The 25,339-nt window shown below is 55.6% G+C and overlaps 1 protein-coding gene across 1 annotated transcript in view; it reads right to left on the bottom strand.

Moving 5' to 3' along the window:
• Nucleotides 1-9,839: 9,839 nt before the first annotated feature.
• Nucleotides 9,840-25,339, bottom strand: part of RBM19 (RNA binding motif protein 19) — a 121,977-nt gene continuing 106,477 nt past the window's right edge. The window contains exons 24-25 of the mRNA XM_005670677.4: nucleotides 10,947-11,059; nucleotides 9,840-10,373 (exon numbers count right to left, since the gene is read on the bottom strand). Coding sequence (XP_005670734.2) covers nucleotides 10,962-11,059 — 98 coding nt within the window. The 3' untranslated portion in view covers nucleotides 9,840-10,373; nucleotides 10,947-10,961. The remainder of the gene's footprint in view (nucleotides 10,374-10,946; nucleotides 11,060-25,339) is intronic.

The raw sequence follows: 25,339 nt of genomic DNA, 5'->3' as shown, positions 1-25,339 counted from the left end.
CAGACGAGGAGACTGAGGCACAGAAAGGCCAGGCCACTTGGTCCTGAGGTCACAGAGCTCATAAGCAGCAGAGCTGGAACTTTCACCCAGCAGTCTGGCTTTCCCTACTCGGTTGTGCACAATTTGGATTTCTGGAGCTGAGGCTGCGGGGAAGGTGGGTGAGCTTGTCACCCACGGCAAGCCTTCAGGACTCCCAGGAGCAGTTTTCCTCACCTGATGATGAGGGTTGTGGTCTTCCGGGGATGGCCTGCCCCCGGCCACCCGTCCTCTGGGGTCTCTGGTTGGACCCTGCAATGTGGTCAGGAGATCCCCAAGTGAAGGGTTATCCTGGTCTCACTTGGGGTCCCACACCCTCAATGCCAGCCAGACACCATGGTGTGTGCCAGCATCCCTGAAAGGCCGAATCCTCTCTCTCCAGCCCCTTCCACCCTTTTCATGCTGTGGCTGTTTCTTTAGTTGCTCCTGTGCCACCTCTGGGGCCAGAGCCTGCCCCCGGCTCCCTCAGGGCGCTGGCTGCTATTCCCCAAGCTGCCTGGTGGCCCCTCAGAGAAGTGGGCGGCCACGGATCATCTTGCCGGCTGTAGCCCTGCCCTCAGGTTTCTTGATTCTGGTCACATCGCACCCACACCTGCCACTCTCCTTCCCCGGCCCCGGTCTGGGGTGAAAGCCTTGCTTATTAGTCAATCTGGAGCCCACTTACTGTGAATTACCAGGCCTGATTGATATTCATGAGTGGATACATCTGAAGCCTCAGTCAGCTGCCACGTGGCTCTGCCTTAGGGAGGCGGCTGCTCTGAGGACACGGGGACCTGAGCTGTCCTGACACGTGGTGGAGGCCCCCGGCTGACAGCCGTCCATCCCCAGTGGTGGCCAGCACCAGGAGGAGCCAGCAGGGCTTTCCAGTCGGGATGGTGACAGAGAGGAGGGGCTGGGGGCTGGGTGTAGGGAGGGTGGCAGGCAGAAGCCCCAGTTCCTTCTGCTCCATCTTCGCCTGCGCTTGTTCCTTCCGCCTGGCTTGGCCACTTTTCTCCCCCGGCAGCTGGGACATCACTTCTGAGAGGTGCCTCCTCAACAGCCCCATCGGAGTCAGGCCCCCCATCATTACTGTCCTGGCACACCACACCATCTCCGCACACACACCACAGCGGTGTCTGCTCTGCAATCTCATTTCCCGTTTTCAGCCAAGTTCCATGGGGACCGAGGCTCGCACCCCTGGCTCATCACCTGGTGCCAGGGCAGCATGCAGTAAAACTCAGTGGGATGGATAGTCAGGTGCTTCCCATGGACCAGGTTCTGGGGTGTGGCTCAGCCCACATCCCCTGGGGGCTTGTGACCCCCTGGGAGGGACAGTCTCCCCTCCCCTTTGCAGAGGAAGCAGATGCAGAGATTCAGAAACCTGGGAAGCAAAATCTAGGCTGCTATGATTCTCAAGCCTGTGCTTATGGGCTAAAGGGAGGAACGTAACCTCTCACCCCCCAAGGGCTTGGGCTTCTGGCAAGTACCCTGTCTTGAGAGTCCAGGGGTTTTTGTTTTGGCAAGTTGCCCTGAAAGTAAATATTGACAGTCAACTCACAAACATTGACAGCGCCCTCTCCCCACACCCTCCCCCTCCACTCTGGGAAACTGTTTTTCTGAGCAGGGGCCAGGAGCATAGATTTGTCTATATTCTTCCAGGTGGATCAGCTACCCAGCTGAAATAGAAAGATGTGGGTATTGCGACTATATTCCAGACACTAGAAAGCTCAAGTCTGGCTTCTCCGAGAAGGAACAAGGAAACTTTTTGCACCCCCCACCCCCCAACCCCAAATGAGGCTAGTGGTGCTGCCCATCCCTGAATCCAGACTTCCAAACCCAGGGCAGGGAGGCCTAGGGATGGGAGAGGAGCCGGGATGCACAGAAATGAGGTGAAACTCCAATTTTTACATGTAGACATTTCCCAGAGAAAATGGGGCTTGAACAGAGGGTCTTAGGAAATAGAATGAACTGGATCTGGGTGTTGAAGAAACTGGGAATTTTTTATTTTATTTTGTTTTATTTTTGTCTTTTTGCTATTTCTTTGGGCCGCTCCCGCGGCATATGGAGGTTCCCAGGCTAGGGGTCGAATCAGAGCTGTGGCCACCGGCCTACGCCAGAGCCACAGCAATGCTGGATCCGAGCCGCATCTGCAACCTACACCACAGCTCACAGCAACGCCGGATCGTTAACCCACTGAGCAAGGGCAGGGATTGAACCCGCAACCTCATGGTTCATAGTCGGATTCGTTAACCACTGCGCCACGGTGGGAACTCCGGGGATTTTTTAAAAGGGGGGGCGGGAATGGGAACCATGCCCCATGCTTGAGGTGCTCAGGGCACTGTGGGGTAGGGCCAGCTCCTCTTCCTCCAGGAATTTTGGGGTTGAGGCTGCCTGCCTGGAGGGACTCTGCCAGTGAACCCTGGGCAGTGCTGGCATCACCTGGGTGTTTGGTCAGAGGTCAAAGTGCACATAAGCTTCTGGCAGGAGGATATGAACTTGCTGGTTCACTGACCCCCCGCCTCCCCGTGGCGGGGGTTGGGGGGATCAATGAGTGTCACCTGGGTCCTTTGGCAGCAGGAACGCTCAAGTGAGAAGACTTATGGGGGGCTGGGGACTCAGGAGACCAGCCAGAACTTCCCGGTTTTGGCAATAAAGTCTCTGGGGAGTTCCCATTGTGGCTCAGTGGTAACGAACCCGACTAGTATCCATGAGGATTTGGGTTTGATTCCTGGCCTTGCTCAGTGGGTTAAGGATCTGGCATTGCCATGAAATGTGGTGTAGGTCGCAGATGTGGCTCGGCTCCCGCGTTGCTATGGCTGTGGAGTAAGCTGGCAGCTGTAGCTAATTTGACCCCTAGCGTGGCAAAAAAAAAAAAAAAAAAAAAAAAGAAAGAAAGGAACCAGTGTTTTTCAGCTATGACCCACCACTCAAGCTTCCTTCCTTCTCCCAAGAAGCTAAGATTGTTGAGTGTGAGGCAATGGCCAGTGGAGATGCCTGGAGGGAAGGGGACCTGCCTTATTCCAGCACCTTCCAGGAGTATTAATCCTGGGCGGTTCACTTTGGTCCTCAAGCCCATTCCCTCACCTGGGCAGTGAGAGTGACAGCCTCTGTCTTATCTTAGCTGAGACCCAACCCTGCGAGAGAGCCCTGTAAACAGCAAGACAACACAGAGACATTCGAGGTGGTGGTGATATTATCGCCTGGAATTTTTTGGGGAGACCAAAATTTCCTGGTGGTGCCCAGGGAAGGCAGTAAGCAGCTGCCATCCGCAAATCTGCACAAATACAGAGAAATGCTTGCTGTTGGCCTAGGCCCAAGGATGGGGTGCCACAGCCCCAAAGGATCGTTTTCATGAAAGCTGCAATTAAAGGGAAGTGGGGTCTATTTAGGAAGCTGGAGGGGATGCAGCCCTGGCTTCTGGTGATGCTCTAATTAGATTGCAGGGCCCCTTTCATCCTGCCGCTGAGCTAGGAGGCCCTGGGCTCGGGGCTTGTGCTGGGTGGTGGGTGATGGTGAGACCACCAGGCGTGGTGGGGGGCACCCCTTATGCTGTGGGGATGGGGTAACCACCGCGAATGCTTGTACAGTGCTTACCACGTGGCAGGGACCCCGCTGCACTCATTTGATCCTCACTACCCCGGGAGTCGTCCTGTTGTTCTTGGTTCACAGATGGGGACAGTGGCGCATGGAGGCTGAGGAGCACGTACGTCAAGGTCATGCTGAAGGTAGGTGGCAGAGCTGCAACCCAGGGAGCCTGGCCAGGTCTGGGCAGAGGTGTCGGGGTGGGGAGAATGCAGAATGGGGAGCCAAGCCATGGTGTGGCCTCGAGGAAGCCAGGCATCCAGGCTCTGGCTTTCTGAGTTATAAGATAGATGGGCTTGCTTTAGATCAGGGCTTGGCAAACTTGATGTAAAGGACCAGACAGTAAATATCTTGGGCTCTGCAGCCATACAGTCTCTGTTGCAACTCCTCAGCTCTGCTGCTGCAGCAGGAAGGCAGCTGTAGATCATCTATAAACCAATGGGCATGGCTGTGTGTTAATAAAACTTTATTTACACAAACAGGCAGTGGCTGGATCTGGCCCATGGGCCGCAGCTCATCAGCCCCTGGTTTAGATCATTCATGACCCTTCTCTACCACTTCTTTGTATCACAGTCACGTTCTTAGTAATTTTCCTTGTACAAATTCACTTTTTTTTTTACCTCCGCCTTAGAGCTTGGCAAAGGCATAGGCTTGATGAACTAGCTGTATGTATCTTTCTGTAGCATACAGGTGAAATGAATCTCATAAATGAAAAGTTAGAAAAAAAGTTTGCGGGCTGCCTAAAATTGTCTCGTGTACCATGGAAGCCAGTACTTTATGCTTCATGAGATGTGTTTACATCAGTAGTTTTCCAATCACTCAGGTGCCGAAGGGGGAGGATGAACACGTGGGGGCCAGGCTTCCCACCCCGGACTCTGAACAATGCAGTTCTGCTTTATCTGTTTTCTAGAGTGGGGTTCTGCATGAGACTTTTGCTTGGAAGACGGGATGTTGTGGTCAAGAGTTTGGAACAATCTAAAAGTGGTTTCAAAATGAACTGGGAGGAGTTCCCATTGTGGCTCAGTGGAAACGAATCTGACTAGTATGCATGAGGACGCAGGTTTGATCCCTGGCCTCGCTCAGTGGGTTAAGGATCCGGTGTTGCCGTGAGCTGTGGTGTAGGTTGCAGACCCAGCTTGGATCTGTGGTTGTGGCTGTGGTGTAGACCAACAGCTACAGCTCCGATTCAACCCCAATCCTGGGAACTTCCATATAACGCAGGTGCAGCCCTAAAACGCCAAAAAAAAAAAAAAAAAAAAAGAGAGAGAGAGCAAGCACTGGGAACTGGTGAGCTTTGAGCAAGGGCACCTCCGCTCTGCCTGCATGGGGCTGGAAGTCCCCTGGCTGGATTTCTTAAAGGGAAACAGACCATTTTCCATTACACCTTTGGTCCAGCTCTCTCCTGAACTAGAGACACACATCTACCGGGAAGCTCTCCATCTCCACCCGACTGCTATCTCCAACCTAATGTGTCAAAAACCCAACTCCGTCATGGCTCAGCGGAAACAAAATCTGACTAGTAACCATGAGGACACAGGTTTGATTCCTGGCTTTGCTCAGTGGGTTAAGGATCTGGCATTGCCGTGAGCTGTGGCGTAGTCCGGGAGCTGTAGCTTTGATTCGACCCCTAGCCCCTCCATGTGCCAAGGGTGTGGCTCTAAAAAGACACAAAACAAAACAAACAACCAAACAAACAAAACCAATTCCCGGTTTCTGTCTGGGCCAGCTCCTGAGCTTGGTCTCTGCACACGCTGACTTTGTTCTCCTGTGGCAAAGGCCCCAAACCACAGTGCTGCACCTCTAGTCAGTCCTCTGGGCTCCACCTTCAACACAATTGAGACCTACCTGGCTTCCTGTCACCTCTGCTGGTCGAAGCCTCTCACCCTCCTCCGGATTACTACAAGCACCTGACCCTCCACAGCCAGTTCCCTATTCCACAGCAGCAACAGCAGGAGCTTGCTCTGCTCACCTCCGCAGGTGGCTGCTCAGCAGCCAAGCTGAGCCTGCACAGTGAGCCCTCCCACCCCAGGGGCCTTGCTCCTGCTGCCCCCACCACACACCCCCCTCGGTCCCCTCTGTCATGACAGGAAAAAACATCTGCTTGCTGTCTGTCTCCCCACGTTCCACTATCAGCTCCTCTGGATCCAGGACTGTCAGCAAACATCTATGGTGAGTTTCAGGTTGGTTCAGACCTCTCCTTGGGCGCTGCAGCAACATGACCCCAGGAATGAGGCTCTGGGAGTCTAGGGGTGTCCCAGCACCCCAACTCTCTACGCTGGAGCTCTAGGATGCCAGGGCAGTGTCTAGTGTCCTCCACAGCCACACTAAGCCCCAACCCATGCTTGCATCCTGGGGATGGGTGGCACTTGATGGTATTAAAACAAAATCACAAAGTATGTTAGGGGTTCATGGCAAGTTGGGGCTGAGCATAAAGTGCCTTGTCAGCGGAAGAGCGTTTCCTTCAAGCCGCCTTGAGGTTAGATTGTGAGTTCTGGCCCACGGTGCTTTCCTTCCTGAGCCTCAAGCTCCTTGTCTGTAAAATGGGGACAGCAGCACAGCCCAGGGGGCAGGGTGGGAAGAGGGTGTGCATGAACGCCCTGAACGGGGCCAGGCTCTCCTGTGCACACCTGCTGCTGCTGCCACTGCCCTGGAGGCAGGAGAACACGAGGCTGGGAACTGCCCAGAGCTGGAGGGCAGCCACTGATCATCTGGGTAATGTCGTCTGCTCCTCCGAGGCTCACTCTGGTCTATCTAGTAAACTTACCTCCCCTGGCTGCTGGGAGGATAAAGTAGGGAGCATCTGATTGTTCATCGAATATTCACCAAGCACTGCCCCACCCCCACCTCCAATCCACCAGGCACAGGGGATGTGATATGCACAAAACAGGCAGGGACCCTGCCCTCCTGGGGCCGACAATCCCAGGAGGAAGGACAGACATGAAACCTTAACTCAGACAACCATTAACAGTCATGATGGGGCTGGGGAGGCGCTCAGACATCATGGGGGCTGGCTCGACCAGCACAGGGCTTGGAAGTCAGCTGTGGGGAGGCGCCTATTTCAACGGGGGTGGGGGGGGGCAGCATGGGATAACAAATGATTATCAAGTAAGCTTTCTATTAATCTGTTATTATTATAACACTGCTGAAAAAAAATGACTGCGTATTATTAGTGAAGCTCAGCAAAGAGAACCCAAGAGGCTTTTTCGCGGGATGGGATCTCAGGTTCCGTTTCTGCAAGGTGTACCAAAGGGTTAAAGTCATTTTCATTAAAATTTAAATTTCAGCAGGCGCTCACTCTCCCTTCGCCGTCCTTTGAACGTTTGACTGGCAACCATTTCATATTTCAATCTCGGCAGAACAAATTGAATTAGATGTTGAAACCAAACTCGGCTCTGTTCACCAAAGCCTGCATGCTCGGCTTGCACTAATCCTTTCCTAGATGCTGCAGAGCACAGACGGGCGCTGGGAGGGACGGGCCCTGCCACAAAAGACAAAAGCGCCCAAGGAGGCAGTAAAAGGAAGGGAGGAAAAACAAGGAGGCAAAGGGCCGCTGGAAATCCTCCTCTGCCTGACTTCAAGCCCAGGAGCCAGACCTCGGAGTGGACCCGGGGTTTCTGTCCTTGCATCTCTGGTACCCAGCACAGGGCTGAGCGCAGGGGGGCACTTGGCGTTGGATGGATGAACGAATGAATTGGGGGGAGGATTAGTGGTTGGCTTTGAGGGCTTACTCCGCCAGCCTCTCTGCTTCTGGCTGGGGCTCTTTTCCCGTCTTTCTGAGATGCCATAAGATGCGGGGTGCTCTCCCAGGGTCAAGGTGCTTCTGTTGGGACCTGGGCTCTCTAAGTCTCATGAGCCTCCATGCCAGCCCCGCACACTGTGCCAACTGGCTGGAGGTTGCCAGCTTGCGTTTCCCAGCAGGAAGGAGACCTCATACCCGTGGATCGCCCCGCAGTGCTGACTGCTGACGCGGGCCTTTCTTTAAATGGCTCAGGTCTGTGGGATGGCTTATATGCTGATGCAGGCGCCCGAGCCTGGCTGTCAGCCTACTGTGGCAATGGCATCACTGCCCGCGGGTGACCCCAAGGTGGAAAGGGTGGGCCACTGGGGGGGGGTCCCTGGGGGAGGGGTTCACATGTTTCCTGACCACACCTGGGCATCCCCAGGCCCACCCTGCACCTGGCTTTGCCTTTGTGTGACTGGGTAAGCCACGCATGCCTGCTTGGACTGCTCTGGGGCTGTGCTGAGTAGAGGGCACCCTCTCTGGGCTGCCTTCCTGGATACAAGGACTCCTTTCCATCAGCACCCACCTCCTGGGACTCCCAGCCCTGCCTGTGCCTCCAACGTGGGCCCAGCAGGCCTGGTGTATACAGGCCTGGTCTGACTTCCTTGGGCATTTCCTACGTGTAGCCCTGTAAGCTTTTCTCTTTGTAGAATAATGATGACAATGACATTGATAATTACCACTACCACCATTATTTAAGGTTCCCTACGTCTGAAGCAATCTGCTAAGTGCTTTCCATCCATGATCTCCTATTCGGTCTTAACAAAAATCCTACTTGCAGTAATTCTTACACCCGTTTTAAAGATATGAGAATTGAGCATGTCACACAGGCAAGTGGGTGGTGCTGCTGAGATTCCAACCCAGGCCTTCCTGGAATCAGGGGCCTGTGCATTCTACTGCCCCCACCCCACACGGAGGGCACCTCATTGCCATTCACTTCCGCCCCTCCTGTTGACCATGCTCGTCCCGCAACAGAGCCTGGACCCTCCACGTCCATCGGAAGTGTCTGGGTAACACCCCCTGCCCCCAGCGTCAGGCCCAGGGGCCTCAACTGTCTCTCTTTCTTCTCCAAGCCTGTCCCTGCTCCTCAACAGCCCGAGCCCAGGGGCCCTGTCCAGGTGCAAGCAGGCAGTCCCGCTGACCTTGTGGTCCCAGGCTGTCTGCATCACCTGCCCTGTCCCGGGCGCTGCTCCAGTCCAGACTCATCATGTGCTCCTCTTAGTTCTCCCCAGACCGTATCGGGGGGTCGCAGACCCCTTGAGCAGAGGTGAGCCTGTCTCCAGTCTTGGCTCCCGTCTACATGAGGATCAGAAGGCTCATCTTTCTTCAGCCGAGACTCCGTGCTTTATTTCTGGAACTTCTCTCCTAGATCTTCTGAGAGAATGGGACCACCACCATGCCCTGTCATCATTCAAACCCAACTGAAGCCCCTCCTTGAAAGCCCCCTTGCGCCCCACCACCCTGGTGATAACAGTGACTGTCAACCTCCCCAGTTCACCCAGCATACGCTGGATGGATGCTTTTCTCCTGAAATGCTTTCGTGTGGTCCCTCTTCCTCTGGGCGAGGCTAAGGGCCTGGCTTTATTTTATTACTCTCTAGCTTGGGTTGAAGCTTGCTTCTTTTTTTGGGGACACAGTTAAGACAGTAAAGCATGAAGGTCAAAGAAAGACCCAAGGCTGGGGTCAGACATTCACATCCTGCAGGTATTTGAAGCTCTCCGGGCCTCACTACCCCCGACCCCCTGTGATGGAGGCACTGTTAGCGTCATCCCATTTGAAAGGTGAGGTTAAGGCACTGACCCAGGCTCCTGAAGCTGGCGAGGGATGGATTGAACCAGGGACCCAGACTGGTCTGAACGCAGAGCCTGAGCTGGCGCGCTGACAGCAGGAGGTGGCAAATCCTGCTCTGGGGACGTCCTAGTATAGTTACCTAGGTCAGTGATGTTGGTGCCAATGCTGCCTGCTTCCGTGCCAATCCCATGGGTCTGTGATCTTATTTGACTAGAAGAATCCACATGGCCCTTAATAGGACACACTGTGGGGAGGGAGGGGGAGATCCCAGCCCCATCATTCCTGGGACCCACGGTGACTTGGGAGTCCGGTCACCCCGGGCCTCCACTGGATGCAGTGGTCTGATGTTGGGGGGACACTCCCCTTAAAAGCTGGGAATGAGCCACGCTGGGCCTGTGTCTTTCACTTCTCTTCACGTCCCAGGGGTGAGCTAGGACTGATCAGGAAGCACCTGCCCCAGAGGGAACTGGGGACACGCTGGGCCTCGTGGGAGGCGGTCGGCGCTGTGTAGTCTTGCTTGGATTCCAGGCCACTTTGAAAACTGCTTGAAGTGCACTGGAGCCTCCTCCCAGAAAAACAGAGACCAAATTTTACACAGCAACTCAGAAGATTCCTGGGCTGGCACTCACAGCCCTGCCGCCCCAAATTAAGAAGTAAATAGAAACGCTGATGAGCACTTGTTCTGGCTTTACTTGGATTGATGAAGGAGTCCAGGCACCATGTCTGAGGTAGGCACGAGATCCCTCACCTTACAGAGAGAGAAGCTGAGGCTCAGAGTGGCCCCAGTTGGTCCCAGGGCACATGGGCCACAGCCCTTTTCTCTCCACTGTCCCCATCCTGGCGTGTGCTGGGCACAAACCTCCAGGCAGGAGTAGGTGTGGGCCCGTGGGTGCCCCCAAATCTGGGATGAGCCTTGGGGTGCTGCTTGCCAGGGCTGGGGACCTGATGGCATTTCATTGGGTCCCCAGTCCGTGAGCCAAAGGCATTCACCGTTAGCAACACAGCTGAGCTCAACCAATGAACCTGGCAGCTGGGCTTGGAGTTGGGGCTTTGTGAGTGGCCCCATGGTCACCATGGACACAAGGTGCTCTGGTGACTAAGGGCTCACAGCCCTCAGGGGCGAGGATGCGGCAGGTCAGAGGTCAAGTCCCAGGCTGCGAGTCGTCCTTGGACAGACGGAGGTGGGAACTCCAGCTTAGCAGCCCTGGAAAGGGGAACAAGAATGGAACCTTCTGGAGCTTGCCTTACATGTGCAGCACCGCACCTGGCCTTCTTCAGGGATTACTATATTTCTTTCTCACTAGAGCCCTGTGAGGTGGGAACCAGTTAGTGAGGAGGAGGCTGGGCACAGGGAGGTGAGGTGGGGCCCCCTGTCTGTGCCGGGTGGTGGGTGGCTTCATGCCCAGACCGCCAGAGTGCAGGGAGCTGCCCTCGCCTTCCACCAGCAGGATGGGGCCCTGGCTGCGGCTCAGGGCTGCTGGGAGGAGGAGCCAGTGGGAGAACTCAGGTGGGGAAGCGGTGGTGGTGGCTGGTTTTGGCTGCTTCCGAGACTGCACACGGCCACAAGGGTCTCCCCAGTGTGGCCACACCCTGCCTGCTCTCTAGCTTCCGGTGCCGGGCACAGAGCAGGCTCGGTCAGTGTGGGGCCGTCGTCCCCTCTGACCTTGGACCAGTGAAGGGTGGGGGCTGCCTGCTGTCCCCCAGCCCCCACAGGAGGTAGGGAGCGCGGAAGGTGGAGCGGCTGTCCCCCTTGTCCCCAGGGCCCCGAGCCACGTACCCTCCTGGTGCCAGCTCACAGCTGAAGAGTCTGCTCCTCGCCATCGTTCTCACTGTCTTCCAGCTGCTCCAGGATCTCGTCCAACACCACAGACCGCTTTTTCTTCGGGGGCTCTGTGGGAGCCCAGATGGCACGAGAGGAGAAAAAGAACAGCCGAGAGGGTTAGGAGGCGGGAAGGGAAGAGCAACACGGCGGGTGGGGTGGGGGGGAATTTGAGAATGGAGGAGGGAGAAGTGGCGGGAGAAATGGGAGAGGAGACACAAGCCCGTGGAGAGAAGAGACAGAAGAGGTAAGAAACAGGGAGAGAGGAGAGGCAGGGGAAGGGAACACACAGAGGAAGAGAAATACGGGGAGTTAGTCTCTGAGTCACCCAGGCTGTCTCTCTCCTGTCCCTGTCGGTCACCCCCTCCCCACTTGCACCCACACAGAAAGGGAGGGAGGAAATCTCTGCTTGGTGGGGGCAGGGAGCCAAAACCTCCAGAGAGGCCGAATCAAGTGGGGGCCGTAGTTGGGAGGCAAGTAGGAACTGCTTCTGTTTCCTGGCGGTCGCAGACTACAGCAGGCAGCTAGCATACAGCAGGTATTCATTAGGTGCTGGGTGATGAGATGCTCAAGGACACCAGTGGAGGCATGGAGGGACTAACAATTAGAGGTGGCTCTAGAGAAGAGGGGATATTTGACTTGGGTTTTGAAGAATGCACAGGAGTTCTCTGTGAGGCGATGGGGAAGGGGTTTCAGATGACAGTATGAAAGGGCATGGTAGGCTCAGCAAAATGCATGTCCTCTGGGCCCCAAAACTACTGATTATCTACTGTGTGCTGTGGCTCTTATCTTCTTAACAATCCCACAGGTAGGTACTATTATTACCTCTTCCACCTGGGGGAACTGAGCCAGAGCTAAGAAGTGGTGAAGCCAGGAGTCAACACACACCAAAACGCAGTCTTTCCTCTTTTCATAAAAGTTGCCGCTGTTGCCCAGAGATCACCAGGGAGATAAAGGGTGGCGGGAGAAGGTGCCTCGGGAATGGGGAGAGGGGAGATTAGGCTCTGGGGTTAGAGGGACGCTGCCAGTCCCTCTGCTAGTCTAACCAGTCATTAACGGTCAGCCTCACTCCCAGATAACGCTGCACTTGAATGGAGGCAGCTGTCGGAGGCTGTCCCTACCTGCTCTCCTCCCCTGGCTCAAGCAATGCCTCCTCTGTGAAGTCTTCCAGGTAGAACCAGTCACCCCCGTGACGCTTAGTCGCCATCTCCCCACTGAACAGGTGGGGGCTCTCCCCAGAGCTCAACCCAGGGCTTGCCCCCAAGACGCAGCATCTCGGGTCTCTTCCACTTGGTCCTGGGCAAGTGACTTGGCCTCTTTGAGGCTATTTCTTCATGTCACCCCAATGAAACTGGGACACTGAACCTTTTCTTCTCCACGGCCACCCACCTGACCCAGGTGTGCCCACCTTCTCAGCGGACTCCCTGCCTCTGGCCTCCCCACTGGGCAGCCCAAAGGATCCTTCCAGAACAGGTACTCCCACTCTGTTCTGGGAGCTCTGTGTGGCACAGAGGCAGCCTCGAGGCATCGCTTGGGCTGGACCCTCCCCAGGCCCCTGAAGTGTGCTCCCACCTCGAGACCCCCACTCCCACGTCCCCTCCTCAGAGAGGACCCCACCTCTCCAACCCGCCCTGCTCTGTCTCATCTCACCACCAACACACAGCGGGCATTCCTTTGCTTGGGGACAGAGCTGCCCCGTTCATGGCCGTGTCCCCCTGCTGAGCATGCTGCTGGCACCTAGTGGGTGCCCCTGAGTGTTTGTCGGACGGGGGATGTGTGAATGGGGCAATGAGGGGGACGCGGCAGGGCTGGCCCTCGGCGAGGGTGAGGTGTGGAGGCCTGGCGGCTGAGCCCAGGCATCCTAGGCACCATCATCATTGGCCTTGAGGAGGCAGAGGGGACGGATGGGCTGGGGGTGGGGTGGCTGCCTGCATCCAGGCAGACACATGCTTCCCTCCCTCCCTCCCTCCTCTGGGTTTCCTCATATTCGCCAGGCCCTGGAGGTGCACAATGGCCTCTGGAAATTGAATTTGTGGGCAGGTAATAGGAGCCAGGAAATAGAAGTGTCTCAGAATAGGGCCTGTGGGCCTGTCACTGATGCCCCCTCCCAGCGACTAACAATGGGGGGCGGGGGTGTTAGCTCCTGGGATGGTCAGTCCCTACTCTCCTGGACCAGGGTTGGCCTGGGGTCCAAGAGGTGGCCAGTGGTAGCCAGCAGCAGCCACAGTGGTGGCAGTTACCATCTTCACCTTGGCAGCTTTATTCCTTCCCAGAGCCTGAGCATGATGCTGAGACTGGCAAAAGGGCAGGAGTCATGCCTCCAAACTGTGTGACTCAACTTCTTTTGTTTGTTTGTTTTTTGTTTTGCTTTTTAGGGCCGCACCCACAGCACAGGGAGGTTCCCAGGCTAGGGGTCTAATGGGAGCTGTAGTCGCCAGCCTACACCAGAGCCACAGCAATGCAGGATCCTAGCCGTGTCTGTGACCAACACCACAGTTCATGGCAATGCCAGATCCTAAACCCACTGAGTGAGGCCAGGGATTGAACCTGCATCCTCATGGATACCAGTCAGATTCGTTACCCGCTAAGCCACAACAGGACCTCCTCAACTTCTGAAATGGTTCTGGGCTCTACATGTTTCCCCCCACCTCCGCTGTGGCCTGAGCTGCTGTCATCTCTGGCCTGGAGGATGGCAAAGGACTCCTCTGCCAGAGTCCAGTCTCGGATAGTGAGCAGAAGGACCCGGGCTTATTTACTTATTAGTTTATGTCTGTCTCCCTGGCTGAAATGTCGGCTCCAGGTTGGCAGGTGTTTGGTCAGCTTTGTTCACTGCTCTACTCCTAATGCCTAGAACAGTGCCTGGCCCACCCACAGTAGGTGCTCAATCAGTATCCGTTGAGTGAGTGACTGAATGAGTGACAGGTAGAGATGAGGTTGAAGAGTTCGGCTTGCTGAGTTCAGGCTGCAAAGGACAATCAGAAGCAGAGACGAGGCCCGAAGCTTGTGTCTTTCATAACCTTTCACAACAGAGGCCTGGCAGCACCTGCTCTGACCTGGGCATGTAGTGAACAAGACAGGCCTGACCTCGTCTAGGGTATCCCTGGCCCCCTTGGGGAGACCTGGAGAAGGAGCCAGACCACTGCAGGCCCAGAAGGGATGAGCACTCCTCCAGGATGGGGGAGCCACCTGCCGGGTGCTAGGCTATCAGGGTGGCTTTCCGGAGGAGGTAACAATGCAAACACGGCCAGAACTCAAGCGACTCCTTGCTCAGGCCCTCTCCACACCCCTTTGCTAGTTTAACCACTGGTAGACAGCTGTACAGAGCATTTCATGGCATCTATCACCCTCTGAAACAGCAGGCACCTCTCAGTCTCAGCCCTGACCCCATGGGTACCAGTCTCTGCCCAGCAGCTGGGCCTCACTATTTTAAAGACTTGTGAACCTTCTTCCACTCCGGTGCCTGGAATTCCTGCCCTACCCTCTGTACGCATCTTCCTCTGAATCACACCAGCACCAAAGACTCCCTCTTTTCCTTTAGTTATTCAACAATCATTCAAAGAGTCAAACACTGGAGTTCCTGCTCTGGCTCAGTGGGTTAAGAACCTGACTAATATCCATAAGGATGCGGGTTCGATTTCTGGCCTCACTCAGTGGGTTAAGGACCTGGTATTGCTGTGAGCTGTGGTGTAGGTCCTAGATGCGGCTCAGATCCCGCGTTGCTGTGGCTGTGGTGTACGTCGGCGGCTATAGCTCCTATTGGACCCCTAGCCTGGGAACTTCCATATGCCGCGGGTATGGCCCTAAAAAGACACACACACACACACACACACACACACACACACACACACAGAGCCAAAAGCCCGGGTGCTACAAGTTCCGGCCCTTATGAGGCTCATGCTGCGAACACCCTGAGAGGCAGCGCCAGCAGGATGGGACGCAGCCACGCTGCCCAGGCCCGTCGTCCCCTCCCCGGTGGGTCGTCCCCTCCCCGGCGGGTCCCTGGGTGAGGAATTTCACCTCTACAACGGAGTTTCAGCTTCTTTCTTGGAATAAGCAGCTGCTGCTCATTCCAATCATAAGCCATCTTGTAGGAGGCCAGGAGCGACAGACACTCCCACTAGCTGTCAGACTGTGGTTGCTCTCTGTACCTCTCACTCACCCGGCACTAACTGCATCTGGGTGAATTTTCACTCGTGTGGGCGCCCTTTTTACAATCTTTATTTTAAGTAAGTAATGTGAGCATGGGTTAAGTTTGAGAGGCACCAAAGGGTAGACTGAGGAAGGAAACTGACCTATGCCGCCTGCCAGGCACACAGGTCGTGCTTTTCCATGGCTTAAACTTTGGGTGCCCCCAGTGGCCAGCACAGAGCACCCCCGGGCACCAGCCCACCTGGGGAACCTTTCAGAGAGGCACGGCCCAGGGTCACTAGGGACCTGGCCAGCTCTGAGGATCTCTCTGCCATCTGAGTGTGCCCAGCACTGCACTGGCCTGGCCCCCCCAAACTGTGGGCCCTGCAAGGGGGTGCTAGGGTGATCCCGTCGCAGGTCCCAGCACACAGTAGGTGCTCTGTCGTCATTTGTTGGACATAAAAATGGGTGAAGGAGTGATGAGTGAACAAATGAGTCCCTGGGCATCGAGGTGGGCAACTTTAAACACAAGTGCAGTTGGTGGGATAGTAAACAAGCAAATAGAGCCACAGGACTAGAGGCACAGAGACTGGGGACACTGAGGCCCAGAGGGAGGGGGATGCAGCTGGAAAAGGAGACACACAGGACGCGCACTTTACAAGCAGCGTCACACCTGAGTTTCATAACCCCCTGGGGCGTCATTGCCCCCATTTCACAGGTGGGGAAATGGAGTGCAGAGAAGGGTACACCCTGAGGCCCACAGCTAACACACGGAAGCCCCTGGATTCTTCCTCAGAGGGTCCAGCTGGGAACCCACGCTTGCTGTGTTGGGCTCTGTTGTGCCCAGGGGGCGCAGGGTTGGGGGAGGATGTGGCAGGGCCAAGGTCACCCAGGATGCTGTGACAGGGTGTGGCCACTGTGTCTGGCTTTAGGATCAGCCACAGTTGGCTTTGGCCCTTCTTGAACTGGGCAACCTTGGGCAGGGCACGTGCCCGCCGAGAGTCAACCCTCCATGTATAAAATGGGGAGGGCAGGTTCATTCTCCACCCCTCCCTTCCCCGCGACCATCCTCTGCTGCCTTCCAGGCCCCCCCCTTCAAGGGGAGGGCTCCTCCTTCCTGTGAAAGCCCTTCAGAGGCCCCCCACTTGTCCCCAGACCCACGGTAACCGTGCTTAGGAGCGCAGGGGTAGACCCCACGGCCCCACCACCGACTGGCTGTGAGGCTGTGGGCAGCAGACTTAACCCTTCTGGCCTCAGCTTCCTTATGCGGGGCCACTAGGAACACCTACCTCATGGGGCTAAGGTGAGGACTGAAGGAGAAAAAAGAACAATGCTGGCACCTGGTGAGGCTCCACAGGGGCGCTGAGACCACCCTGTGCTATCATTCACGTCAGAGATGTTGACTGAATGTGTCTTTGCCATTAGGCCAGTGAGCGTGAACAGGGCGGGGGCTGTCCTGGAAAGGCTGGTACACAGTCGGTGATCAATAGTTGTCAGGTAAATGAAGTTTGTCAGGGCCAGAGCAGGTAGATCCCTCTTCCTCCAGGTGGAAAATGGAGGCCCAGGGGTATCTCCACCACCGGCTGTGGGCTGAGGGGCGGAGAGGTCGGACAACCTGAGGTCCCAGTCCTGCCACTTAGCTCTCGGTGACCTGTGGCAGGTCACTTCAGCTCTCTGGGTCTCGGCTGCCTTGCGCGTACACTGGGGTGGAGGTGCCATCCACCTCTGGGGCAGCAGTGAGGATTAGCAAGTTCACGCACAGAGCCTGGCACCCTGAGGGCTCGGTTTCGGTACCCATGTGCCTGGCGCATCTGGCTCAGGCTGGGCCCCCAGCAGCACCCCCCCAGGAGGCGCATGGAGCCCCCTATCCCCACCAGATGATCCCCAGAACCCCCTGCCGGCCCTGCCCACACGCAGAGCACCCTGCTTGCCGGGAATAGTTCCTGAAATCCCATTTCCCCGACATCAAAAGCCTCAGTGGGTTTTCACCAAACAAACATAATGCAGAACCGGAGAAAGGTGTAAAATAAATAAACGAAACAAGCTGTGCGTTTTCTTTCAGTATTACAGCTGCACCCGAAGATAAACAACAAGTGAATGTCACCAAACATCAATACCCGAGAAATTAACTTGACAAAAAGCTCAGCCGTCCCCCAACAGCCCCCCAGTCCTGCCCCCGCCCCCCCAACCACCATTTTGCATTTCTGGAGTTCCCATCTAATGATTTTATTTTTCAATTAATTCCTTGACAGAATGCCAGCCCGCGTCTCTCCCGTCCCTGGCTGGCGCTGTCGCCCTGTGCGCGAGGCGGAGGCAGGCGGAGGGAAGGGTGAGGGTGGAATGGGGAGGCGGGTGGCTGTCGGGAGGACCAGAGAAAGCGCTTCATGGGGTTTGTTCTGGAGGCAGAGCATCGAGGAAAGGTCGGGGCGGGGGAGGTTGGGGGGGGGAGGTGAGAAGAGTGTGGCTGGTCGAGGGAGGAGGGGATTCTGAAAGGAACCCTGAGAAGAGGCAGGTGTGTGACCAGCCAGGGGGGCTGGGCTTGGCGCTGATGGCATTGCCAGCTGGAGCCAGGCTGCCCGGATCGGGTGGAAGCCTGCTGCTCCCAGCTGGGCCACCTGAGGCCAGGGGCCTCCCCTCTCTGTGCTCAGTCTGGGCAGTTACTGAACAGCACCCAGCTCCTCGGGTGCCTCAGTACCAGGAGGGCAAAGATACCGAAGGCCTTTACAATAGTGCCCGGCATGCAGCATGCGCTCCATAAAGGTGAGCCATCTTCACCGTCATTAATGGATGCTGCTACTGAGAGCGTGTGGGCAGGTCACTTCCCTCCTCGCTAAAGCGGGGACAGCAGTACTCCGGACAAACATGGTTGACTGCTCTGGGTGCCCCATCCTGCTGGTCACCTACAGCATCCGCAGGCAGCTCTGGGACACAGTAACATCTCCCCACCTGGCTTTCTCTGGCCACAGGTGCATGCGTGGCCCTGGCACAGGGTAGGCTGGCAGTGTGGGGATTTCAGCTCACACACAGAGGCCCACCGAAGAGCGTCTGGATTTACTGACATCGTTGAACATTAAAAAAAAGTTACGTAAAAACAGGAAAAGCTACAGAAGAATCTCCATTTCTGGTTTCTCTTGAAATTGGATGATCTGGCCACACTGGGTCCAGGTTCCTACCTAAGAGTAACTTAACTGATGGGCTGTGTGCTAGCTGCCCCTGGAAATGGGAGGCCTTGCTTATTTGGGTGCTCTCTGCTTGTTCCTGGAGGCCCCCCAGCTTGCTGTTCTCTGAGACAAAAAGCGGGCGAGGCCTTGGCAAACTGTAAAGTGCAGGCCTGTGTAGCAGGTGTCCCCTGTTAAACCCATACCAGAAATGACTCAATAGGCTGGGGGTGAGGGGAGGAGAGGACGGAGGCTCGGGAGGAAGGTGGAGGGCAGGATTCCAGGTTGGGACAAGACACTACAACCTTCAGACTCGTGGCCTGCGGTCCTAGGCTACTGGGGGGACACAAGCAACTAGCAATCCCCACCCTTGGGGACATCAGGGTGCTGGTGGTACAAGGTGTGGGTATTGTGAGGGGCCAGCACCCTGAGGGCTGGCCTGGTGTCCCCCCTGCTCCTGGGTACCCCCCCACCAGCCCCTGCTGCCACCTAGGTTCTAGACTTGCAGCCCCACCATGGGCAAAATCTTCAGATACCGAGAATGGGTCTGCAACCCATGGCTCTGTTAACAGCAGGTGGACACTCAATTCTCACAGAATAAAAGGCACTCTTCAGGGAATGGATCAGCCTGGCTCCTAAGACCAAAGGGGTGGCCCTTTATCAGTACAAGGAAGCTGTTTCCGGGATGAGCCCTTTCAAATCACAGCTGGTCCTACTAAAGCCCAGGTGTGATCCAAAAGCCCTTGCTCAGAGCCTGCAGGTGGGACACTGGGCCCCAGATCCGCCTCTGTCACCTCAGGGATTGAAGGGAGCTGCTGAACTCCATTCCTCTGTGTTCTTGTCTGTTAAATGGGGACAGCGCCTGCTCTCTTGATTGAGGCCTTCAGTCACTCACAGCCAGTAGTCACTGACTACATATCACGTGCCAGGCCTGGTGCTAGGGATCCGGCCGCGAAGGACCCCAAAGTGACAAGCAGAACCAGCAGCCTCGGAGGCCATGCTGGGGTCCCAGGGCAGGCAGAGCTGGGCTCTGAGCTCTGTTGCTTACTGGTCCCTTGGCTTGTCTGATTTCCTACTACCTGCAGAAAGTACTACTGCAGGGCCCACTGCAGAGGAGTTGATAAGGCAGATAAGGCATGGACGCACGCGGCCCGATGCCAGGCGCACAGAGGTGTCGAGTCACATTACAAGTAACAATGGAGGTGTTGTCCAAGGACACGAGGAGGGCAGGCAGTGCTCAGGAAATGGGGTACCCAGAGGGCCCAGTCAGGGTAGCGGGCTGGCGGGGAAGGCAAAGAACCCTGTGTCCTCAGGCCCCAAGCCCAGCAATGTGGGCTCCAGGCAGCAAGCTGCTGATGTTACTGCCCCGTTTTTCAGACGCGGAAGCAGCTGCTCTAGGGCTTTCGGGAGACTCCCCAAGTGGGGCCTTTTGCTCAGATCAGGCTGGTCCCCATTGTGACGCCTATGGTCCCGGGGCTCAGCTGCCTGCCCTGCAGGGGGACACACCCACCCAGACTCCTCAGAGGAACTCCTCAACAGGAAAGCCGTGAACCAGACCGAGGCTGGCTGGCAGCACCCACCTGCCTGTACCAGCCATTTTCTCAAGATGCTATTGGTTCCCTACCCACAGCCTGAGAGAATCATCTAGAAAATCTCTGATACCTGGACCCCACCCCCAGAGGTTCTGATGCCAGTGGTCCGGGGTAGGCATTGGCTATTGAGACTGTGTGACTCCTACTGTTATTAAGCACAGTGCCAAGGACCCCAGCGGGGTGAGTCACCCTTGCCTTGAGCTCTGGGCATACTGGGTGTGCATGAGTTTCAGGCAGCGGGGCTGGTGGCTCCCCATCCACTGGGGCAGGTGAAAGCGCTCAGCCTGGATTATCATGGATTTAGCCCCTGGTAGGGCCGTGGGGCTGGGCTAAGCCTGGAGCTTTGGGGCTTGGTCCTGCATGTGTTTGCATTAGTTACAGATGCTGGAGCAGCCTGAGCGGACTGGGGTGGTTGGGGGGTATCCAGAGGAAGGTGACTGATGGCAGAGAACAAAACAAAAAGAAACCATGAGAAGCTGAAAGGTGTCCCTCACTCCCCTGTCTCGGGCCTGGAGGGATCTTCTCATTTCCAGAGACTTGGCTGACATTAGCCACCTGTCCCTTTCCTCTTAGCGCAGGCCCTGGGTCCGGAGTAGAGGCTAAAAAGAAAGACTCAGTAACATCCGTCTCGAGGTGTGATGCTGTGTGCGCCGGCATCTCTTAAGTGCAAAGGTCTGAGGGGCCAGGTAGGAAGGTGATGGAGTCAATGGTCTGGTGGGTGTGTGTGTGGGGGGGTGGCAGTGACTAGAGGGAGGGCTATACTGTGGAAGAGAAAAAAAAAGCCCATGTAACTTGGCCTCAGCTACCCTATGGGAATGCAGGACCAGGGGGTGGTCAGACCTAATTTTTCAATAGAGGCCAGAATCTTGATTTTTAGCTCATTTCTCTGATGGCAAAATAGTGACAATTAATTTGTAATAAACCCACTCCCGCCCCCCCTTATCTTGTGGGGAAAATAAAGATCTGTGATCTTCGTCGATGGCTCACCAGTACAGTGGCTGACTTGTTTCTCTCTCTCCTCTCTGTCTACAAAGCCCCACTAGTTTTCACTCATGGTCATGAAGCAGTAATAACAACCTCCCCGTCTGTGTGTTTTCCTTGGGTTTCTCAGGCCTGGGCCAGCCTACAGTTCAGATACAAAACCGGCCGCCCCCTGCCGCCAGCCACAACCCTGGAGGCAGGCCCACCCTCCTCCTGCCCCTATTTTCAGCACTCTGGTCCCCAGGTCCCCCAACCCTCGTCCAATCCGGACCCAGCCCCTTCCCCTCCCAAGTTGCTCTGAAATTCTCCTTCTGTCAGTTTAATTCCGTGATCGATGAGGAAGAGCAGGAGAAATGGCCCGGCACAGCTGGTTTCCCCGTTAGCCCTAGCAGGGATTCCTGGCCTCGCTGGCGACGGCTGAGTGAAATGTTTGCAGAACGCAGAGAACACAAGTCAATAACAATTTAGCTGGATTGGGAGCAAGTACCTTCCCCGCACGGACAGCCATTCCCGGGGGAAGGGGAAGGAGGATGCAGGATATTGCCGGAGAGCTTGGAAATATTTCCAAAACACCACTCAAAGAGGCTCGGGGCGTGGGGAGGGGGAGGGGCAGGGGGTGACCTGGAGGACACCTGCTCCAGTTTGCCCTGGGCCCCTCCAGCCTGCCCAGCACCTCTGCAGGGAGAAAGTCGGCGCTCTGAACGTGGTTCCCTCCCCATGGCCCAGCCATTTGTACCCTTCCTAGCAGCTGCCACCAAGGGGCCACCTTGACCAAAACAATTTCTGCTTCTTGATTTTTCTCCTCTAGATTCTGTCACTACTGGGGTGGCCGGAGGTGTGTGAGGAAGAGTGGGTCTCCTGCCCAGTTCCGACCTCTTTCCTGGTGCTGCCTACCAAGGTGGCTGGGAGCAAGAGAGAGAACAAAATTCAGCACCCTGGACAGGGGCGGCGAGTCCCCTTCCAAGGGGGCAGGGGTAAAACACCCCTGCAGAGCTCCAGTTCCCATGCTGGCCTTTCCTTGGTCAGGACCCTCTGTTGCAGTCTGGGACAGGCCGCCTTCACCTGCCTCCCAATGGGACCTTTGACACCTGACACCTCCAGAGGCAGGGCTGCCACAGCAAAGCCTTAAAGAGGGAATGAAAGGAGCCCAAATGAAGGAATAAAAATGAGGTGAGGGGATCTTACAGAAAACTTCTGTCTCCAGGTAGCTGGAAAGAACCACGGCAGAGGGATATTTTGAATAATAAATTCTGTGACTTCACATACTTGCTTGAACTTTACTGACTGTGATTTTTAAAGCCCGATAATTATGTTTTCATGGCCAAGATCAAGGAGGCATATTTGCAAGGGCTGGTGTGGGGATAACGGGCTCTCCTGGTCCCCGATCTTTTGAAAATGTGCCATCCTGTGAGTGATTAAGTTATGGAAGGGGGGTTTGGTGAACTGTTGCAGGCTTTAAATATCATCTGTATGCTGATGACTTCCAAATTTATACCTCAGCCCAGACTTTGCCCCTGAGCTCCAAACTCATAGATCTATCTGCTTGACATCCCAGAGGAGTCCTAATAGGTGTCTCAAACCCGACATGTCCAGATCAGATCAACCCTCCCCTCACCTGCCCATCCCAGCTTCCTGGGCCCCATTATCATGTGGCACCACTGTCCTTTGAAAGGGGCTGGCTCTGAGCAAAAATCTCCCTACTGTCCTACTGCCTTGTCCTCCTACCTTCTGGAAACAAGTCTGGTCAGCTCTACCTTAACCTCATATGCTCAATCCACTGGCTTCTTTCCACCTTTCTGGCCTCTGTTCCTGCTTCAACCATTGCCCTGGCTGGCTGGCAACTACAGCAGGACTCCTATTTCATTCTTGCCCCCTGTACAATGCAGGCCCCACGTGGCAGCCAGGATGAGATCTGGAGTGCAAATGAGGCCATAGCACTCCCCTCTAAATCTTCAAGGGACTACCTGCTGTGTCTTGAATAAAAGCCAGCCTCCCTGCCCATCCTACAAGGCCCCACCGGGGAGCCCTGCTGGCCTCTATGTCATTGTTTCATACCACCTCACACTTACTCTCTAGCCACAGTGGCCTGCTCTGGGCATGCTTCTACCCCAGGGCCTTTGCACCTACAGCTCCCTGGGCCTGGAATGAAGTCCCTCCAGATCTCAGGCTGACTGGCTCCTTCACAACACACAAAAAGACGGCCTCCTCGGAAAGACCTTTACCCACCACATTTGGAATCTCTCCTTCCCCTTCCTGTCCCAGAGGAGCATATGATATTATCCTGGTGCATCTCCTCCACAGGGGGCTGCGATTGTAACTTTCTTGCTACTTTTCCTTTTTCATCATTTGTCTTTCCCACTCAGATACCAGCTCCGCGAGGGCAGAGCCCTTCTCTTTTGTTCACTGCTTTGTTGCTGTGCTGAGTAAGGCTGTATAATTAGGTGATCAATGAAGAACTGAGTGAATGAATGAAGTGGGAAGCAAGGCCTCGGTTCCAGGGAAAGCTGGAATTCTTTTTTTTTTTTTTGTCTTTTTGCCATTTCTTGGGCCGCTCCCATGGCATATGGAGGTTCCCAGGCTAGGGGTCGAATCGGAGCTGTAGGTGCCAGCCTACACCAGAGCCACAGCAACGGGGGATCTGAGCCCTGTCTGTGACCTACCGCACAGCTCACGGCAACGCCAGATCGTTAACCCATTGAGCAAGGGCAGGGATCGAACCCGCAACCTCATGGTTCATAGTCGGATTCGTTAACCACTGCGTCACGATGGGAACTCTGAAAGCTGGAATTCTTTTTTTGTTGTTGTTGTTGTTGTTGCTATTTCTTGGGCCGCTCCCGCGGCATATGGAGGTTCCCAGGCTAGGGGTCCAATCGGAGCTGTAGCCACTGTCCTACGCCAGAGGCACAGCAACGCAGGATCCGAGCCGCGTCTGCAACCTACACCACAGCTCACGGCAACGCCGGATCGTTAACCCGCTGAACAAGGGCAGGGACCGAACCCGCAACCTCATGGTTCCTAGTCGGATTCGTTAACCACTGCGCCACGACAGGAACTCCAGAAAGCTGGAATTCTTAAGCAGAGGGTTCTAGTTGGGAGGATGAGGGTGTGGTTATGATGCCTCTAGAGTCACATGCTCTCTGGCAGGGGGTGGAGGTGGGGGTGGGGTGTGGGGTGGGGTGGAGTTACTAGGAGGAATTAGCCACTCCGAGGCTTTAGATACAAGAAGGGCAGTCATTTCACAAGCCCTAGGAGCTGTGTGCTTTTTCTGTAAAAGTGATGGTAAATATTTTAGGGCTTTGCAGGCCATAGGGTCTCTGTCACAACTATTCAAGTCTGGCCTTGTGGTGTGAAAACACAGCTAGAGACACCATGGCTGTGTTCAAAAAATTTTTTAATTTGGGATTTAGGAACTGCTGAGGATCTTGGGAGTGGTGAAATGGGGTGATCTGTATGTGCAAAGCTTTGTGTCCTCAGGCAAGACCCTAGACACTTCTGGGGCTCAGTCTGCACCTCAGAAAAATGGGAACAGCACCCCTTCTCTCAGGAGTTGTGAGGCAAAAATGAGACAGTATATGAAACCGCCTGGCATGGCCCTCGATATGGTAGGTCCTCTCTCTTCTTTCTTCCTCTCCTGACTTCATCTTTAGCAAGAAGTCACATAATGGCTTCTTTTCAGACTAGTGGTCCTTTGAGGGTCAAGGTTAGGGCTGTCTGTCTGCACACTGTGTAGGACTGCAGTGCTGGCTGCATGCCTAACTAACTCCGGGGACAGGAGCGCCTTGTCTGGCTTTTCTGAACCCTCATTTTCCTACCTGTGGGGTGAGGGTCAGGATGAATTCTGGTGACACTTGCAGAGCCCAGCCCAGTACGTGTTAGAGGCTGCATCAGAAAGGGCCTTGCTGATGATGAGGTTTTCAGCTCTGTTCGTTTATTCACCCCACCGATAGTTAGTGAGCACCTACTTTGTGCTAGATGCGAGGCTAAGGCAGGGGACATGGAGAGGACCTTGTCCCCTGGGGGATAAAGCTTCTATGGGGCTAGTGAGGTTAAATAACCGCACACCCACATATATGAACGCTAAGTGCTGGGAAGATGAGGTGGGGGGTGTGACAAGGGAACTTGCAGGAAGTGGGTGTTGGAGAAAGTCAAATCTCTGACACTCAGGCTGAGACCTAAAGTCAAGAGGGCTAGGGGCCAGGCTGACAGGACAAGGGCCCCAGGAGTCAGGTTTCTTTCTTCCCGGCTGGGAGGGCTGCTGTACCAGGGGCCAGTGACCGATGGGACAGGCGCCCATCTGGGCCTGAACATGGCAGATCTCACCTCCCAGGCTGGCCTGACTCGGCCGGGCGGGCAAGCGGGCGGGGGGATGGCGCCGCTGCCAGCCACTTGCCATGCCGGTCATGTCTGCGCTCCCAGCTCCGGAGGTGAAAGGTGCAAGCGCTAACCACAGCCCATCAGTCCTCTCAGCTGGAATAAGACAACGCCGGGAAGC

This window comes from Sus scrofa, chromosome 14 (assembly GCF_054392235.1).
Source record: "Sus scrofa isolate SSC_HxYL_T2T_F1_AM1 chromosome 14, Sscrofa_HxYL_maternal_Yorkshire_Landrace_v2.0, whole genome shotgun sequence".
Lineage (NCBI taxonomy): Eukaryota > Metazoa > Chordata > Mammalia > Artiodactyla > Suidae > Sus > Sus scrofa.
The sequence above is the reverse complement of the archived record's forward strand: the minus strand, read 5'-3'. Positions and strand labels throughout refer to the sequence as shown.